This window comes from Rhineura floridana, chromosome 1 (genome assembly GCF_030035675.1).
Source record: "Rhineura floridana isolate rRhiFlo1 chromosome 1, rRhiFlo1.hap2, whole genome shotgun sequence".
Classification (NCBI taxonomy): domain Eukaryota; kingdom Metazoa; phylum Chordata; class Lepidosauria; order Squamata; family Rhineuridae; genus Rhineura; species Rhineura floridana.
In genome coordinates this window covers 85,956,022-85,975,630 of record NC_084480.1, presented here as the reverse complement: position 1 = coordinate 85,975,630, position 19,609 = coordinate 85,956,022, and the positions used below count along the sequence as shown (strand labels likewise).

The following is a 19,609-nucleotide window of genomic DNA, read 5'->3' as shown; positions in this document are numbered from 1 at the left end:
ACAGATTTGAAATCTTTCTCTAACTGCAACTTCCCTTTTCAGGAGCTAGCTGGCACAGCTTGCCATTTCCCCATTTCCTCTGTAGCTTAGCAAAATGCACCTTAATATGCGAGTTTAAGGGAAGCCTTTTAGCTCTATTGACAGATATGAGCATATTGATTACTGATCTCCCTTATATTGGTGAGGGACCCGGGTCCAGCCTCCCACATTGCGTTCTGAAGTTTTCTGCTGCATATAATGTTTTAAATATTGTTTTAATAATTCCTTGTTGTATTTTATTGAATTGTTTTCTAAACCACTTTAGGGTTTTGTTAGACAAAGAGTGGGCCATAAATAAAACTAATATATAAATAAATATATTATTTGATTGAACTTACCACAGGCTGCTTGCAAAGGTAACGGCACAGTTCCCCAATGTACTGAATAACTGTAACATTATACATTTTGCAGTCAGTCCAGAATTGACTAGCTGAAAATTTCTTTCTTAACACACAAGTTGCACCTTGGGGAAAATAAAACCATATCTTTAGGTTTAATATTTCTCTGACATTATGTATTATAGTTATTGGAAAATGTAACATCCTTAACAATAAACTGAATTGATATACACTAGTTGCAAAATATTTTTAAATATCTATGTCAACATCTGGCAGTACATCAAGATGGGGAACCTCAGGCCTAGAGACTGAATGCAGCCCTCCAGCCGATCTATCTGGCCCTTGGGACTCTCTCAAGATACACCCCCTATCACCAGGCCACAGCCTTCACTGACCCTGCTTTGCACCCTCCTTCAGTGTTTTTGACTGGCTGGAATGTGTCAAACTCTGATAACGCCTCTTGGTTGTCTGGATGACGAATAGAGGAGGGTGTATGATTGTGCATAGAAACTAGGCTAATGGACAAAGGTAAAGTTTACATTTGTAAGATAATGTTTATATTTGTTGCTCCACCCACTTTTTCCTCTAGCTTCACCATGGGCATGTGGCCCTTGAAAGGCCTAGGAGGGAATAAGGCTGTTGGGCTAAAAAAAGTTCACTACCCCTGCAATACATCATGCCTTTTCCATGCAGGCTAGAAAAAAGCAAGGCCCAGTGACCCCACTGCTGCTCCTGGGGTTTGGATGCAAGTTGCACTCTTCATCCACCTGTACCCAACTCTGGCACTTTTATGTGCATGGAACATAGGCACACTGACCTCTATATACCAAAAATATCACTAAGTTGGATCAATGTGAAATTTCACCGTTTATGCAGGGGAAAGTCTAGTTCCCACTTTTTAGAGTATAGCTGATTAGGAAAAATGCAACTGCAGTAAGACTCTTTCATCTCTGGATTTTTTGCAGTAGATCATAGAAAACATATTATATTTTGTTGCACTGAGGGACTGGAGACCTGCCCTGGAAATGAGTACTTGAGCATCTGGGTACTTGCTTGCTGTCACTTGAGAGAGCTGAGACCCTGGTAAGTGCTGCAAGGTCTGGGACCCCCCCTGCCTAACCCTGAATCCAGAGAGAGGCTGCAGTCAATCATGTAATCTCTTGCATCAGCTCCTGGCTGGGTCAGGGGGCATAAAAGTCTAGCTGTCTTTGGGCAGCAGGTCTCCCACTGCCAGGGTCAACACCAAAGGTGACTGTCCCTTGGGGGGTCCCCTTACGGAATCCCGAGGGTGAGGGCACTACTTCTATTATTACTTTTTAAAAAAAACAATCTAGAGGAGTTTGGTAGTGGGGAGGGTGTATGGTGCATGTGTAGTTCCTGCGCAGGTTGAGAGCTTGTGCAGTGAACTGAATGATAGGAGAAAGTCAACAGATGCCTTCAGAGTGAGAGCCTACAACTGGTAGAAGGCTAGCCCTCCCTGGGTGTGAGATGGGGGTGTGTGAGTAGATGTGCCTTTTGTGAAAGATATTGAGTGGGTCTGACTGTTCCTAGTTCTCTCAGAGGCCTACTGGGAAAACTGGTTCAGGTAGGTTTTGTTGGTGGGTTCTTGTGCCCATATCAGTTGTTTAGGAGGAGTCTTAGTAAGGAAGGATATGGGTGATGTCACCCCAATCTCAGTGATCATGGGTAGTGGGAGGTATAGCCATGGGGAAGTAGTGAGCTACCACAGAAGATGACGGCAAGGCTGTCTACACCTTGCTCCTCCCTCCAACTTCTCCCATGGATTCTTCTTTGCTCATCTGCTGTGCCCACTGGCCTGTGTGTGCTGTTTAATGCCAGATTGGTACACATTAAGACCACATTCATCCAATTTGGTGTACATTATCAAAACATGGGTGGGTGAGCTGGGAAGAGTTGATCTGACCCAGCTTTGCCTACCTGGATACTCGGTGCAACAATAGCATAGGCTACAGGGATGGCGAGGGGAGGGATTGCTGTGGTCTACAGAACTTCCATCTCTATCTCCATTTCCACAAGGAAACCACTCTGTCTTGAAGTTGGCTGTGAGGGCCTATACTTGGTGTTAGGCCAAGGAGACAGTAAACTAGGGTTGCTGCTGGTGTACCGTCCACCATGCTGCCTGGAAGCTTTTTCTGACTCAGCTGGCAGATAGTCCTGGGTGATTTCAATATCCATGCTCAGGCCGCCTCTAGTGTTCTGACTTGGCACTTAATAGCCTCCATGACGACCATGGGGCTGTCTCAAGTTGACACTGGCCTGACACATAGAGCAGGGCACACACTCGACTTGGTTTTTTCTCCAGATGGAGGAAGGAGTGTTCTAGAGATGGGGGGGTTGATGTCACCCCCATTGTCATAGTCAGATCATTTCCTGGTGAAGTTTAGACTCACTGCTCTGATCCTCCCCTGCAGGGGTGGTGGACATATTAAGATGGTCCACCTCTGCAGACTAATGCAATCCACTGGATTCCTGAATGCCCTGGGGGAGTTCTCAGTAGACAGATCAGGTGACTCTGTTGAAGCCCTTGTCACACTGTGGGACAACAAAGTGTGTTGGGCTCTTAACATGGTTGTCCCTCAGTGCCCTCTCCGGCACTGTGGAGCCTGGTTTGTACATTGGTACACCAGTGAACTAGGTGCATTGAAACAGACTGGATGATGGCTAGAGTGCAAGTAGCGAAAGACATGCTGTGACACTGTTTGGGCATGAGTAAAACATTATAACCATACCTACTGTGTAGTGGTGAGGGCAGAGAAGAAGGCCCACTTCTCTGCCACCATCACATCCTCAAGTATCCATCTGATGCAGCTTTTCTGTATTGTCAGGGGTCTGTTGACATCACCTCCAGGAAACTGAGTTTTAGACCCTTTGGAGGCACGCTGTGAATTGTTTGCAATGTGAATTGTTTGAGGGTAAAGTTGCTCGCTTCTGTAGCAATCTTGATGCCCATCCACATCTACTGTTGTCCCCAGTGAGGTGTCCAGTCAATGTCTGTTGCAACTTCTTGGGATCGGTTTCAGCTCATGCAGGCTGATGACATGGACAAGATGCTTGTGACGATGTGGCCAGGAATGTGTTCTCTCAACCCTTGCCCTTCTTGCCTTATTAAACCTTGCCGAGGGAGTGTGACAGAGTGGATCCAGGGTGTGGTCGATGCATCATTGCAGAAGGGAGCAATTCCAGTGCCCTGAAAGAGGCGGTGAGCCAACCTCTCCTGACAAAGCCCACCCTGGACTCATTGGTTTGTGACAACTACCAACCGGTTGCAAATACCCCTTTTTAGGGACAGTGATTGAGAGGGTTGTGGTGCAGCAATTGCAAGTACTCTCAGATGAAACAAATTATCTTGACCCATCCCAGTCTGAGTTCAGGCCTGGTTATAGGACTGAATCGGCCTTGGTCACCCAGATGAATGACCTTTATCGGGAGAACGATGAGGGAGTGTGACCCTGGTATTCTTACTTAATCTCTCAGCAGCTTTTGATACCATTAACCATGATATTCCTCCTCTGGGCCAATTTGGTGAGATGGGTCTTGGCACTGTTTTACAGTGGTTCCGATCCTATCCCCAGTATCATTTTCAGAGAACAGCATTGGGTGGTTTTTGGCCCCCTGGCAGTTGTGCTATGGGGTGCCACAGGGAACCATCTTGTCCCCAATGCTATTTAACATCTATATGAAGTCCTTGGAAGCAGTCATCAAGAGATTTGGGGTGAGGTGTCAGCAGTACACTGGTGATACCCAGCTCTATTTCTTGTAACACCTGAATCAGGAAAGGCCATGCATGGACTCTGTGGTGGGCTGGTTAAGGGCCAATAAACTGAATATGAATCCTAACAAGGTGGAGGCGCTGTGTGATGGTGGTTCCCGAGTTCGGATAATTGGTCAGTTGCCTGCTTTGGATGGGGTTGTACTCCCTCTGAAAGAACAGGTCCGTAGTCTGGTGGTGCTCCTGGATCCATCTTTGTTGCTAGAGGCCCAGGTGACCTCAGTGGCTAGGAGTGCCTTTTACCAGCTGCAGCTGTTTCTGGACTGACATAACCTGACCACTGTTGTCCATGCACTGGTAACCTCCAGGTTGGATTACCGTAATGCAATCTATGTGGTTGGTCCACATACCTGAAAAATCATCTTACCCCTTGTGCACCCAGTCGATCACTATGTTCTGCAGGTGAGAGCCTCTTGCAGATACCATCTATCAGGAAGTCTGTTCCGCACAACATAGGAAGCGGACCTTTAGTGTAATGGCACCTACCCTTTGGAATTCCCTCTCCTTTAACATTAGACAGGTGCCATCTCTGTTATCTTTTTGGCGCCTACTGAAGACCTTCCTCTTTCAACAAGCCTTTTAAGTAGAGGCCTTAACCCAGTCTGCATCCTCTTCTGCACCACCATAATAAATGGTTCTTTAAAAAAAAACCAGACAGGGCCCTTTAAAATTACATGCTCCACTCATTGGCGATGGGGCCACAACTGCTCAGAGAACACTGCAGTATTATTTAAGGCTAAGTGTGGCTTGCTGGTTATTGGAGGTACATTCAGGCCTGCCTTGTTAACTTCCAGACTAATCTTCACTTGGAGCAATCTGAGTGCTATCTGCTTTCCTTGCCTTTTGGACCATGACCTCTACTTTGTCTAATCTTGCTTCATTGGACTGAATCTCTGCTGGACCTGAACTGAGATTAGTGATGTGTGATTTAGCATCCCTGGAATCTACTTCGCATGCACCCCCATTGGGCTAGAGCTTGTCCACATGCACATCAATTCTGTCATAATTAAGGAAATTACCCAGCTTGTCTAATTTGGTATCCCAGGAAAAGGACAGAATGGGATTTGAAATGTGACTTGAAAGAACTTAAAGGGACATCCTAGTGCTATTATTGCATGTGAGGATGCTTTTCAGTGTAGAATTTGGTTATTTATCTCCTTTTAGGAACACTTCTTCTGCACCTTTTTCCACAATACATACTTTCCACAAGTAAAGATTGCTTGCCTTACCCAGTTCAATACATCCACCAATGCCAAGGAGAGAGGCTGCACCGTGGTAAAGAGGGAGAGTTATATAAATTATATCATGAGGAGCAACACCAAGTACCCATAATCCAGCAGCAAATTTTAGAACTTGCATATGACTGATAACTGCAGCCTTTGGTAAACCTGAAACACAAAAAATTCACATACACATTTCCTTTCAAACTAGATAAAAATTGTTTAATTACTTGATATCAATGGCTAGCTTTCCACACTTCAGGATGAAATTTTCAGCTATAAGCCTAAATGTGCAATGTAATTTGCAAACAAGTTGTTCCATCGTTTTGGGCTATTATTATGTAACATCCAACATACATAAGTCAGCTGCACAACATATTCTGCCAATAGATTCAGATAATAGGCAAGCTAAGGCAGTAAGAAAATGTATTATTTGAAAACAATTAACCAGTGAAGCCACTTATGTGAATTATACAACCCGGGTATAAATAAAAATAAGCTGAATCAAAACTTTTTACAGAGAAAATCAAAACTTCTTTCAGATTGGATCTCATGATTTTATTTCACCTATGCCACTTCTTTGATCTAAAATAGGCACCTGTCTCACAGCAGTTTCAAGGCCAAGTAGCTTGGATGGGGGGAGGGGAATCAACTGGCAACCTCTTCCCTCAGCTGCACTTGAGTAAAATAAAATATGTCTTAACATCCAGTCTCTGATATTCCACGAATTATGTTTCTGCACATTCTATGAAAGGTGCAAGCAGTTTTACCAATACAACATTTTGTGTGAGCTGCTGCATTCCTTTCTATGAGCATAATGCACACACTGATGTAGTCTTAAATATAAATATATGTAAATGTATGATTAAAAAAAGTAATTGTGCACTACATCATTGATCAGGAAATACTGAAAGGATAGGAGTTAAGAAAAGTTCTGGAAGCATCAGAGAAGGAATACTATTGATATATACCTTAAAAACCTGTCACATATTTCAAGCCTACATTATGTTATAGAATGTTGTACCTGTTGTTCCAGAGGTAAAAATGTAGAGTTGAGGATTCTTTAGGTTATTAGCAATACGGAGATTAACAGGTACAGGGTCATCAGAAGCAACTTCCAGCTTGTCTAAAATGGTATCAACCTGTGGCAATGTGGATTCTTTTGTCATCACCCAAACCCTGATATCTTCTTGAAGGCTAGGAAGAATTTCCTCCAGGGTCCCAAGCATATCTTTAAAATAATATTGAAACATATTAAATTCAATGCTGGATTCAATCAATATATCTTCATAGTGAAATATCTGTCAATATTGGGGTGGTGGGAGAGGACAGGGAGCAGGTCAGGTATTGTATGGGGCAAAAGACAAATGTGCACCAGTGTACACATGTGTATAATTTCCTTACAATCTTCCAAAAGGAACAATTGAGAAAAAAGTCCTGCACTATCTGCTTTACTCAACAATAATCCAGAGATCAGCATAGGGGTGACTAAGCTGTGCTCCTTGTCCAGATGCTGGCTGGGGCTAATGCGAGTTAAGAGTCCAAAACACTTGGAGGGCCATACATTAATCAGTCCTGGTTTAGCATTATGGGAACAAGCCTCTGCAAGACTTGGGCTTGCACACATCTGCTTCTCCTCTGATATAGCTATGAGGAGGCACTTAAAAGCTTCTGCTTTTAACAATCCTTAGAAGACCTTGGTCTATACCATGGGAGGCAGTTTGCTAGGTATCCTTGTCCCAAATTGTTTAGCGTCTCTAGTGAAAGAAATGAATCTAGGACCAGCCACAAATTTCACCCCTGCTCCTTCAGAAGGAGTACAACCCCATTCGGAGCTTTTATACCACCCAGTTCCCAGACCTGAAGCTGCCCATCCATAGGGTCTCTATCTTGTCAAGGTACAGTTGCAGTTTATTTGCCCTCATCCAGACTATGACTGCATCCAGGAGCTAGTTTAGGACATGCATTGTCTCTACTGATTCCTATGTTACAGAGAAATAAAGCTATCGTCAAGATCACTGGGTTCCCCAAACCTGGAAACCATCAATCTTGTAAGTCACCCTCAGTTGCCAACCTTACCAGGGCTGGAAAACACCAAAACCAACTCTGTAAGCTAGATCACATTGTCGCCACCCCACCCCCCCATCCACCAGCTTGAACCAGGGGAAACCCAAGCTTTAAATTAAATGGACCTCTCTGGCATTTCAAAGAGCTAAAAGCCAGTCTCTCTGCTTCCTGGAGTCCCAAGCTTAACAGACTATTCAACAGCAAGTAGCCAAAGTGGCTTAGGTGCTAGATTTAGTGCCCAAGGCTTATTTGTGAGAACACCCAGAAGGAAACATGTATTTATTTTATTTAACAAAATGTATATGCTGCTTAATTGTCAAAACCTCTAAGCAGTTTACAAAAGACATTAAATTATCAATAAATATGAGAAAGCTTCATTAAAAAATAAACATGCATAAAAATAGCACCATAAAAATTCTTAAATGAGGAACATGCATAAGGCATAGGTACAAATCACCAATCAACATTAAAAGACAGTTGAGAATTGAAATGCAGGATAAAGTAACAAATCTAATTATTCCTAACTCTAAACATACCAAAAGAGCTTAGGATAGCAAAGATACCTGATCCTACCAGGAACAGCAGAACATCACCCAGATGTAGTGTTAGGGTAGGATGTGGGCAACCAGTCAAAGTAAGTTTTAACTCTTATAGGGAAAGACCTAGCAACACCTAAGGGTGGGGTCTAACAGCCTATCACGAGGGTCCTGAAAGATGGAATATTCCAGGCAGTTTTTGTGCCTTCTTGGACATGCACTCCCACAGCTCGTTCAGTCTGGTGACCTTGAGTACCAGCTTACACCAGATAACACAGGTGTCTTCAGTTATGAGCTTAACACTTAGCTAGTGACAACAGACTGCTTCTCAGCAGAAAGATGTTACACACAATCCCTCACTGCATTATTTCATGCCAAAGAAATAGGACTTTGTGACAGATATTGTCAGCTTATTATCACCTGTGATATGTTGCCCCACAGCTCCTAATGATAGCCCCCATTGACTTCAGATTGTTATTAAAGAGCATTGGGGACAAAATCATGCCCTGTGACACATCACAGAACAACTGCCAGGGGGCCATGGCACAGGCACCTAACACTACTTTCTGGAATCGACCCTGTAAGTGGGAATGAAACCACCATAAAATGGTGCACCCAACCCACTTCTCACAGAGACAGCCCAGGAGGATACTGTGGTGTCTACTGAGAGTGTGCTAAGAGCTCATAAAGAATTAGCTCATTTCAGCTGCTCCCATTCTCTTGGCAGAATTGCATTAAGTTTCACTGATGCCCTTCTCAGACATCTCATTTCTATATCATGCTACATAATTTCCTACGCTGTTTAAATACTTCCTTTTGGAGCGCATTTGATTTGTTAAAGAAAATCCCTTTGCCCCTATTCTAAATACACATTAGAAAACATTTAGCTTCTCCTTACTTTTACAAGATGAGTTTCATCAATGCAAGAACTTCCTCCCATCAATCTTTAAGACAGCTGTGTCCATCAAGTAATATGCAGGTTAATACAACTTCCAAAATAAAGGCTTTTAAAGTGGAATATTAAACTGGAACATGATAAAAGAATAACTGTTTCAAGTAAAACTATAACATGGTAAAAGAATGACTAAATTCTTTACCTTGGCCTTTAACACCTGAGATGTATATTTTTGTTATGTGATTTTAGGTTGTTTTTAACTGTTTTTAATTATGTATTTTAAAACTGTTGTGGCCTGTCCTGAGACCTTTGGGTGAATGGTGGGTAATAAATTTTAAATTATCATCATCAAGTGATTTAAAAAATGCATATATTTTATCGCTATTTGACTCCTGGTCTTACTATTATCATTCCTTTAAAACAATGAAAAAACAGACCAAAAAATCCATTGACTGATTTTTATGTGTAGCATGAAATAAAGAGTGACTCAAACCACCAAGAATCATTTTGCACTAATTGGAAGTCTACTTCCAAGTAGGAACCTAGACATTTGTGCTATTCATAGCTTAGCCACCATCAGTTGTTACTTCCTGCTGCACATACGCATGACAAAATAAGGCACATGTGCATTTACCATATGCAACAAATGACACATGGCATTTTTGCAATATTTAACATTGGAATTAACTACCGTGCAGGAAATTAGTCTTCTGTTAAGAGGCGTAACAGACTATGATCAGGATAATTGAAATATATATAATTAATCTTCCAGGGGGCATTACTGATAGTGTTTTATAGAAATCTTTAGTCTTCACTAAAGTTGTATTCAAAAATTATGTTCTTCATGTGGCTATTCAATAATAGCCTGATCATATGAAATAGTCTGCATGTATCAGCTATTTCAGAAAAATGTTATCCAGGAACATAGTTCTTCAGTAGTTATACTTGTCATGACCCTCTTGCCGTCAGGGCACAGGGTTCATGCATCAGACTCAGACCCCCACCCTTAGGGAAATGAGACTGGAACCACAAAGACTATTACTTCACCCTTGCCAAGGCTGTGTACGCTCACAACAACCCTGCAAGGTAGAAGGTAGGCTGCCACCACCCCTGTATACTGGTTCACTCAGAGCCAGGGGATCTCTGAGCCCAGAAGATATATAAAACCAAGGTCCTAAGAGGCAAGAGTCACAGTTACACTCCTTGCCTGGCACCTCTGGTTTAACACTTAAAATCCAAGCCTTTAACTTCTTAACCCTCTTTGGTAGTTAGTGACTGAGATTGGTCAAGGTACTGAATCCAGAACCACCCCTTCTCTCAATGAACACACCAGGTTAAATAGAAGTAGCTTTATTAAGATATATAAGTGCACATAAAATATAGCAGCAAGTAATCCTTTAAGACCATACACCCAAACAGGGGTTTAGGTACTTACAAGAGAATTCATACACACAACAAGAAAATAACAAACTAAACTCACCTAACTACTTACACACGAGGTAGTTGGTTGTGTGGCACCCCTCCTAAGAGAGATGGATGTTCAACATAAAGCAATGGAACCAGACATAGGTTACCTTCCCATAAGCAACCCCTGGAACCATAAGGCAGAAGGTTTGGAACTCTGGTGCCAAGTCAGCATAGGCAGAGAACAGAGAACAAAGGCTATGTGTCTCTAGCCCTATACTTAAAGGAAAAGGATCCTAACGGTCCAAGTTTAATTGACCAATCAGGAATTGGCTGATGTAACTTTCTTCTCGATGTTTTCTCCCCTTTTCGCGCCTTGCAGGCCCCCCTCCCAACTGTGTTTTCCAACTGTACAGGCCAAGGATGACCTTGGGTACCAGGCACTTGCTAATCAGCAAAGATAAACAGGTGCAGCTTGTTAAGGCTTCTCTAACCATCTTCAGCTGGGAAGTGAAACTCAGAATTGTAAATTGGCAAAGGCTTGTCTTTTCTAACTGTAACCGTCTCCCAGAGTCCCTTGCTGGAGCCAAAGTGTTGCTCTTAGATTTTTAATAACTCATGAACATTACAGGTTCATGACACGCCCCTTTTCAGGAAGATGATGTCAGAACTCTGAATAGTTCTGCGTCATCGCCACAGCAACCAGGGATAAGAGGAACAATCAAAAATTACATCAATACATCAACATTGCACTATATACAGCATTAAAAGAAAAAAGAATTAATAATACATTAAGCAAGTGAGCTACTTCTTGACTTATGCCTTCTAAATATATTTTCAAAAGGTACAACAAAGTTACAAAATAACACCAAGAAAATTAGGGGACCCCTAAAAATACCCAGGAAAAGGAAGACTTTATTAAAGAAATAAAGAAATAAGATAAAAAATGGGGTAATCCAAAAGCTGGTCCAGATTCAAAAAAGGTCATAGCCATAAAATCCTATAAAAGTTCATAAAACATGTTAAAAGCGTAAAAGAGTAAAACAAGGTCTAAAACAGTCCAGAGGTCATCAGAGCTGGGAAATCAGTCAGTAAAATGGCATGAATCAAATATCAATCAACTGGAACAGATAAGCGAGATAGAGCATCAGCTACTACATTATCGCGCCCTTTTATAAACTGGATTGAAAAATCAAAATCTTGGAGGGCCAGACTCCAACGTAACAAGTTTTGGTTGGAGTTTTTCATCCTGTTTAACCAACACAAAGGGGAATGGTCTGTCTGCAATTGAAAATGACGTCCCCATAGGTACGGGCGTAACATGTCAAGAGCCCAAACCAAAGCAAGACACTCCTTTTCAATGGTAGCCAAATTGCGCTCTCTTGGAATCAATTTCTTACTAATGTATGCAATAGGGTGCAAATCTCCAGCAGCATCTTTCTGGAGCAAGGCAGCTCCAAGCCCAAAGTTGGAGGCATCCGTCTGAACTACAAAAGGGCTTGAAAAATCAGGGGCTTTCAAAACAGGGTAGTTTACCAACATGGTCTTTAAAGCATCAAAAGCACTTTGACATTTATCAGTCCAAATGACACGCATCGGCATAGTCTTTTTGCATAATTCAGTTAGGGGGGTAGCAACACTGCTAAAATGTGGGGCGAATTTTCTGTAATAGCCTGCTAACCCCAAAAAAGACTGAACCTGTTTCTTAGTCTTAGGGACAGGCCAATTGTGCATAGCTTCGATCTTAGCCTCCAGGGGTTTTACACGATCCTGCCCCACCCTATGGCCAAGATACACAACTTCCCCCAACCCAAATTGACATTTCTGCGCTTTGATGGTTAGTCCAGCAGCCTGCAGTCTCTGTAAAACAATTCTCAAGTGATTCAAATGTGAATTCCAGTCAGGGCTAAAAATGGCTATATCGTCCAGATATGCGCAAGAAAATTCGCCTAGGCCATTAATCACAGAATTAATAAGCCTCATGAACGTTGCTGGAGCGTTTCGAAGTCCGAATGGGAGAACCTTGAACTGGAACAAGCCCATATGCGTGACAAAAGCAGATTTCACAGCAGCATCCCCATCTAGAGGCACTTGCCAATATCCCTTGGTTAAATCCAGAGTAGTGATGTATTTTGCTGCTCCCAGCCTTTCTATTAAATGGTCCATCCTAGGCAAAGGATACGGATCCACTTGGGAAATCTGGTTCAGTTTCCTGTAATCCACACAGAAACGCACTTCATTAGCTTCCCGTTTAGCCACTAGCACAATAGGGGAGGACCAGGGGCTGGTAGACGGTTCAATAACTCCCATTTCCAACATAGCTTGGACTTCCCTCTCTACCACCTCTGCATTCCGTCCTGTAACTCGATACGGAGAAGCTTGCATGGGAGAATGATTCCCGATGTTAATAGAATGAATAGCCAAATCAGTTCTTCCAGGCTTACTGGAAAACATGGGTTTAAATTCAGTCAGGATTTGGAATAATTGATTTTGTTGCTCATGAGTCAAACCTTTGGGCAGGGTAACTTCAGTTATCCCCCCTTCTCGTTGGCTCTCTGTAACCAAATCCAAAGAATCCTCTGCAAGTTCACACACCTTAGTGCAAGCCATAATTAAATGTTCATTAAGAGAATTAGGTTTCTCAGCCTTTAACAAAGCAGCTGGGTTGGCTTCCGTTTTGCTTTTACAACTCTGGAGGCTTCCCTTCTTTAATAAAACTGTCTTAGTTTCTTGAGAGCCAGCAGGCGGCACTTTGCATTCCATCAGCCCCCCTCCTCTGGGCTGCAAAAGTGAACTTCTTTCCTGTGGCTCAGGCAAGCCCACGGCCCGCTCTTTCGAAGCTTTGGCTTCTTTCCCATTATATTTCAAGGCGTCTAACAAAACTTGAGACCTAGCAAGAGCATCCCTCTCCGCCCTACGTTCAGTCTCTTTATGGTGCAGGAAAAGCAGGTCTGCTCCTATCAAAACGTCCCATAAACTGTTGGTTGAATGAACTAGAACTCTATGGCGCCCAGTCCAGTTCTTGTACGAAAGCACCAGCTCAGCTACACGAGCTTGTACTGTCTTGGGTCCATACGCCGTGACCGTCACTTGTAAGTCTGGGACATATTGTTCTGGCTTAACCAGGTGTTTAGCAATACTGGTAATCTCAGCTCCCAAATCTACCCTTCCCATGACCTGAACACAATTAACATATATGGGTTCTGAAAACTGCGTTTGAACCCATTCCTTACATTCCGGTGAAAGAGGTTTTGGGGAGTTTCTCCCTAGAAACAAGCTATTCTTTACTCCTCCCTCTCTGCCCCCGGGTATATTTTGTACAACACTCACCGACAGGGCTTTGAGTACAGGTCCACGAGGAGTTTCAGGACGGTCTTGGGAATTTGGGGCAGAAAATACAAAATCCGATTCTGCTCCTTCATTCTCATCTGCTGACGACCAAGAGGAAAGTTCAGGGGGTGCCGCTCCAGGTGAAGCTAAGTCTCTTACACGCACAACTGGGGCAACCCTTGGATTCTTCCTTCCAGCAGGATTGGGCTTAGGCAAGATTTCAGAACAGGAATTAGCCTTATGGCCGATTTTTCCACATTTAAAGCAGGTTATTTCTACAAGGGGCTTCTTTTGTAATCCAGTCTCCGTCAGAGTAGAAGTTACTTTGGAGTAGCTCTGCCCTCCCTTCACTTCCCTCGGCGGTTGCCATGGTTTCTGCATACTTGGAATCTCTCGCCCGGGCGGTTTCACAGGAACGTTCTCAGGTTTCCGAAACAGAGTAAACTTTTCTCCAGCTCTGTTTTTAAACATACAATCTGCTAGCACGCCTGCTTCAGCCAGCAAACGGGGCTGCTGGTCTCTAACCAGAGCCATCAGGTCTCGAGGGAGACGTCTATAAAACTGTTCTTTAGCAAACAGATCTAAAACTTCACCTCAGGTTGCTGCTTCAGCCGTGTCTGCCCAGCGTTCCACATTCCTGCCCATTCTCGCAGAAAAAGCTGAAAAGCTCTCTCGAGGCTTTTTCTGGTCTGCTTCTAAACGCCGAAAGCAGTCCTCTGCTGTTAGAGCAAAATGGGATCTAGCTAGAGCATAGAAATAGTCAAAATCATCTGCATATTCCACTGGCAGAGAGTGCAAAAGTTCTCTTAATTCGCCTTCAGCATTAATGCGTAGAGCACTCATCCAGTACTTTTTAGGCACACCTTGGTCTCTACAAGAGTGGGCAAAAACTTGAAAAAAGGTAAAGATGTCATCTGTCTCACGAAAAGTCGGAAAAGCTTTTTTATGGAGGTCTGGTCTTCCTCCTTGCGGTTGTTTCAGCTCACGGGCAAAACTTTCTCTACTCAGGCGATCTTCCTTCATAGCCTTGAACTGTAGGGACAGCAGCTTCATTTGCTTTGCTAGGTAACGCTGCATACTTCTAGGCAGCTCTTCCCCATCAGAATCTTCCTCCTCCTCATCTTCACTTTCCTCCTCACTTTCCTCAGTTTGTTTAAACACGATCTCCTTGTCATCCGCAGAAGGCTGAGGTGCAAGTGACGGGGCAGCAGCGCCTTCCTCCAGCTGAACAAGCTGACTAGGCAACGCATTGTCTGCCATGTCCACACCTTCGGCTCCGTTCTTTTGAGATCTGGTTTTTATCTTTTGTGACATTCTGCACTGACCTCACTACCCAAAGTAACAAACGGTTGTGTCAGAAGTCTCTTTCAAATTTACAACTTGCTGCAATGCACTTATCTCACACAGTGTGTTCACTTAAGAGCAGGAATGGCCTCGATCCTCACTGCTGCCAACCATGTCATGACCCTCTTGCCGTCAGGGCACAGGGTTCATGCATCAGACTCAGACCCCCACCCTTAGGGAAATGAGACTGGAACCACAAAGACTATTACTTCACCCTTGCCAAGGCTGTGTATGCTCACAACAACCCTGCAAGGTAGAAGGTAGGCTGCCACCACCCCTGTATACTGGTCCACTCAGAGCCAGGGGATCTCTGAGCCCAGAAGATATATAAAACCAAGGTCCTAAGAGGCAAGAGTCACAGTTACACTCCTTGCCTGGCACCTCTGGTTTAACACTTAAAATCCAAGCCTTTAACTTCTTAACCCTCTTTGGTAGTTAGTGACTGAGATTGGTCAAGGTACTGAATCCAGAACCACCCCTTCTCTCAATGAACACACCAGGTTAAATAGAAGTAGCTTTATTAAGATATATAAGTGCACATAAAATATAGCAGCAAGTAATCCTTTAAGACCATACACCCAAACAGGGGTTTAGGTACTTACAAGAGAATTCATACACACAACAAGAAAATAACAAACTAAACTCACCTAACTACTTACACACGAGGTAGTTGGTTGTGTGGCACCCCTCCTAAGAGAGATGGATGTTCAACATAAAGCAATGGAACCAGACATAGGTTACCTTCCCATAAGCAACCCCTGGAACCATAAGGCAGAAGGTTTGGAACTCTGGTGCCAAGTCAGCATAGGCAGAGAACAGAGAACAAAGGCTATGTGTCTCTAGTCCTATACTTAAAGGAAAAGGATCCTAACGGTCCAAGTTTAATTGACCAATCAGGAATTGGCTGATGTAACTTTCTTCTCGATGTTTTCTCCCCTTTTCGCGCCTTGCAGGCCCCCCTCCCAACTGTGTTTTCCAACTGTACAGGCCAAGGATGACCTTGGGTACCAGGCACTTGCTAATCAGCAAAGATAAACAGGTGCAGCTTGTTAAGGCTTCTCTAACCATCTTCAGCTGGGAAGTGAAACTCAGAATTGTAAATTGGCAAAGGCTTGTCTTTTCTAACTGTAACCGTCTCCCAGAGTCCCTTGTTGGAGCCAAAGTGTTGCTATTAGATTTTTAATAACTCATGAACATTACAGGTTCATGACAATACTCATCAATGACAATTAGCACATAATCCTGTTTCCAAGAAGTTCCATTGATCTTTGTATTCTTTCATATCTGGCGATTTTGCATTCGACAGAGACTTTCATATAGGAAGGCTCTGCAAACATTTTAAGAAGCCTTCTTAAGAGGTCACAAGGGGTAATTTGGACTCAAACATTTGTGGCAACTGGGAAAGGTTCATTTGTAGTCTACACAAGAGCCCCAGGGTGACAAATAACATTAAAATAATAATTAACAATAAAAATGTAAAACACGATAAATCAAACAGCATCATAAAATTAAGGAAAAATTACAGTAGCTGCACCTTTGTGGAGATAACTAACGATATCAGGCATCATCTCTGCATTCCATTATCTATACAACCAAGGAAACTCATGACTGTTGTCTTCAAATATCTGGGGGGCTGTGCAGAATATGGAGCAGTCTTGTTCTCTGTTGCTCCAGATAACAGGACAAAAATATATGGGTGGTATTCTATACTAGTCCTACTCAACAGCAGATTCATTGAAGTTAATAAATGTGCCTAACTTAGGTTCATTTATTTCAATAAGTCCACTCTGAGTAGGAATACAGCCCAATAGGTGGAAATTGCAGAGAAGTAGATTACAGCTAAAGATTAGGAGAAGCTTCCTAACAATAGGAGCTGTTCAGCTGTGGAGCAGACTGCCTCAGGAAGTGGTGGGTTTCCTACACCAGAGGTATTTCAGAGGATGTTAGACTGCCATCTCTCAGGAATGCTGTAGTTGTATTTTGTGTTGTAGATCCAGCATTGATCAGGGGAAGCAGGACTAGATTATCTCCAAGGTACCTTCCAATTCTATGATTTTGCTCAGCAGTCTCTCCCCATGAGTGCCTTCCTGCTCCGTGCAAACACAGGTTTGGGGATACCAAATATATACCTGTTGACATATCATGCATTTTATTTAATAAAATTTGTATGCCACTTGCACCTGTAAATAAGTTTTATTCTAACAGGTGATGTCTTGACAAATAGAATAAACTACCACTTGCTGGTTCATGGTTATATTCAACAAAACACACACGAATAATCAATCTATGTGACTAGAAAGATAATCCATCCACTTATCATTTTTTATCACACTTTGTTTTGAAATGGTCTAAAGCATAACAGAGAGACCAAGTAATCTTGTGGATGTGCCTCAAATGCCTTTAAGTTTAAACATTCAGCATAATCATGAAATGGACTGCCTTCAAGTCGATCCTGACTCATGGCGACCCTACGAATAGGGTTTTCATGGTAAGCGACATTTAGAGGTGGTTTACCATTGCCTTTCTCTGAGGCTGAGAGGCAGTGACTGGCCCACGGTCATGCAGTGAGCTTCATGGCTGTGTGGGGATTCGAACCCTGGTCTCCCAGGTCGTAGTCCAACACTCTACCAGTTCAGGCTACAAGATTGGGGGGGGGAGTAATCACAAGTTTGAATGCTATGTATATATAAGATCGCCATGCACATGCAAAACTAGACTATCAAGGAATGGATTTTACCCTAAAAAAACTATTTTCTATGTTCACATACCATTTTACACTAGGAAGTGTTTAAACATGCTTCCCCTGACCTGCATGCAGCCTGAATTCGTATAGCTCCCTCCAAATTCTCTAGAATGAATAAATGTGGGTATATGCAAATATCAGGTGTATACTGTACCTGCTCCCACCACCAGCATCTTGGGCGCACAACTGGAGATACAATGCAGGAGGGACCTGGAGTGGATGTTGAAATTGAGAAAAGCCACCACACAGCCTAACTTGGCCAGTCCAAACCACGTATGGATGAAATCAGGCTGAAATCAGGCTCGTTGCTCATCAGCAGGGCCACGGTCTCTCCCCTTTTCAGCATCCCTTCCTTGAGGAAAAGTTGGGCTATCCTGTTGCTCCTCCTGTCTACCGCCTGGTAGGTATGAACCTCCCCTTCGTAGACGAGGAACGGCTTGTTGGGCCGCCTCTCAGCCAGCTTCACAAACCGGTCCAGCACGGTGCAAGTCCTGCCCCGCAGCCTGTAGACCTCCAAAGTCAACGTATACTGCACCACTTTCAGCAAGAACTTCAGGTCAGCCCAGAAATAAGGGAAGAAGAGCTTCTGGAGGAGGTGCAAAGAGACTAGCCCACCTACCAAGCCCGTTACCCAAGAGGGTAACATGAGGACGGCTGGAACAAAACGGATCCGGTCACTGTGGGAATTCTTCGCCCAACCAACAGCCTCTGCCCTGGCCCCGACACAGGCAAACCCACGCCGCCTCTCAGAGTCAGTCAAAAGAAGCGCCCGAGAAGCATCTTAACGGAGGGGAGGGGGCTCACAGAAGAGCAAGAGCGGCTGGAGAGGATCGAATGCAGCTCAAAGCAAGGCCAACAGGTTGAACACCAAGGACAGGGAAACAAGAACTGCGAGTCTCCTCTTGAAGGCACGCAGGCTTCGCGGCATCCACTTGCCCCTAAAGAAACAAAAGACAGAAAGAGTCTTCTTTCCCTCTGCCAAGCGAAGCCAGCCACTTCCCGCTCTCCCAGCCACACGGCGAGAAACGCCTGACAGGACACAAACAGCAGCTTCTCCCGCCAACCACCCGGCAGAGACAGGGCGCGCTCGCAGTAGACGCGCAGCTTGTCTGGACATCGAATGCGCGCGTCTGCTGTATTGTTTCAGCTCTTGCATAAGAACCCCGCCCCTTACCCGGGGCGGTCGGTCGGCTCGCGGGGGTTAGTTCTTGCGCGCACAACAAAAAGCCAGCGGGCACCGCCGCCCCGCTCGCCTCATTAGCTCTGCTTGCATGTGCTTTGCAGTTGCTGGCGCATGGTTAGCTTTGCTGCCCTTGGTCTCCTGGAAAGAACATCAGGGTAAGGGGAGGACCAGCCTGGTCCCATCCATTGGCCAGAGAAGAAGCAGCTGCAGGAAGCTTGCTTCCCCCCCCCCACTAGCTCCCAGTTATCCAAGGAATGGGGAACAGAAGGGAGGTATGTTTTGGTCTCTCCTGTCAGCCAGCAGATTAAGGGCTGCTGAGTTGTGTGTGAGAGAGAGTTTTGAGGGGTTTTCTATTATTATAACCTGTTGCTTCCCTTAGAATAATTTCCTTATAAGGCAGATTGGTGTATCTCAGGAAATAGAAGGTAGTCAGTGCCCTGACATTGGCCCTGTTTCCTGCCTCTGTAATCCAAAATCACACCCTACATTATTGTTAAAGCTTGTACCTTCCACTTTCACTCTCTCATTAACACAATCCACACATGCATTCAAATAGTAAGAGAGGCAGGCAGCTTTAAGTCAAGTGTGAAAATTCCAAAAATGTGACTAATTCTTGGAGTAGACCAATGCTGGCCAATTTTGGGGAACTATGCCACAAGAAAAATTCAAAATATGTGACAGTGCCAATCTAAAGATGTGGGAGAAGGAGGTCTGACCACT

General features: G+C 43.8%; 1 protein-coding gene across 14 annotated transcripts in view; it reads right to left on the bottom strand.

Annotated features, from left to right (window-relative positions):
- Window positions 1-19,609, bottom strand: part of SLC27A6 (solute carrier family 27 member 6) — a 75,756-nt gene that overhangs the window by 46,406 nt on the left and 9,741 nt on the right. For 11 of the 14 annotated variants that reach the window (XM_061625357.1, XM_061625383.1, XM_061625420.1 and 8 more), the window contains 2 exons: window positions 17,861-18,644; window positions 10,220-17,092 (listed from right to left, as the gene is read on the bottom strand). In XM_061625357.1, the coding sequence (XP_061481341.1) occupies window positions 11,403-14,153 (2,751 nt within the window). In that variant the 5' untranslated portion in view covers window positions 14,154-17,092; window positions 17,861-18,644 and the 3' untranslated portion in view covers window positions 10,220-11,402. Of the gene's footprint in view, window positions 1-377; window positions 503-5,396; window positions 5,556-6,411; window positions 6,619-10,219; window positions 17,093-17,860; window positions 18,645-19,609 lie in introns of those variants that run through there. The other 3 variants (XM_061625447.1, XM_061625439.1, XM_061625430.1) reach the window with 2 other exon arrangements.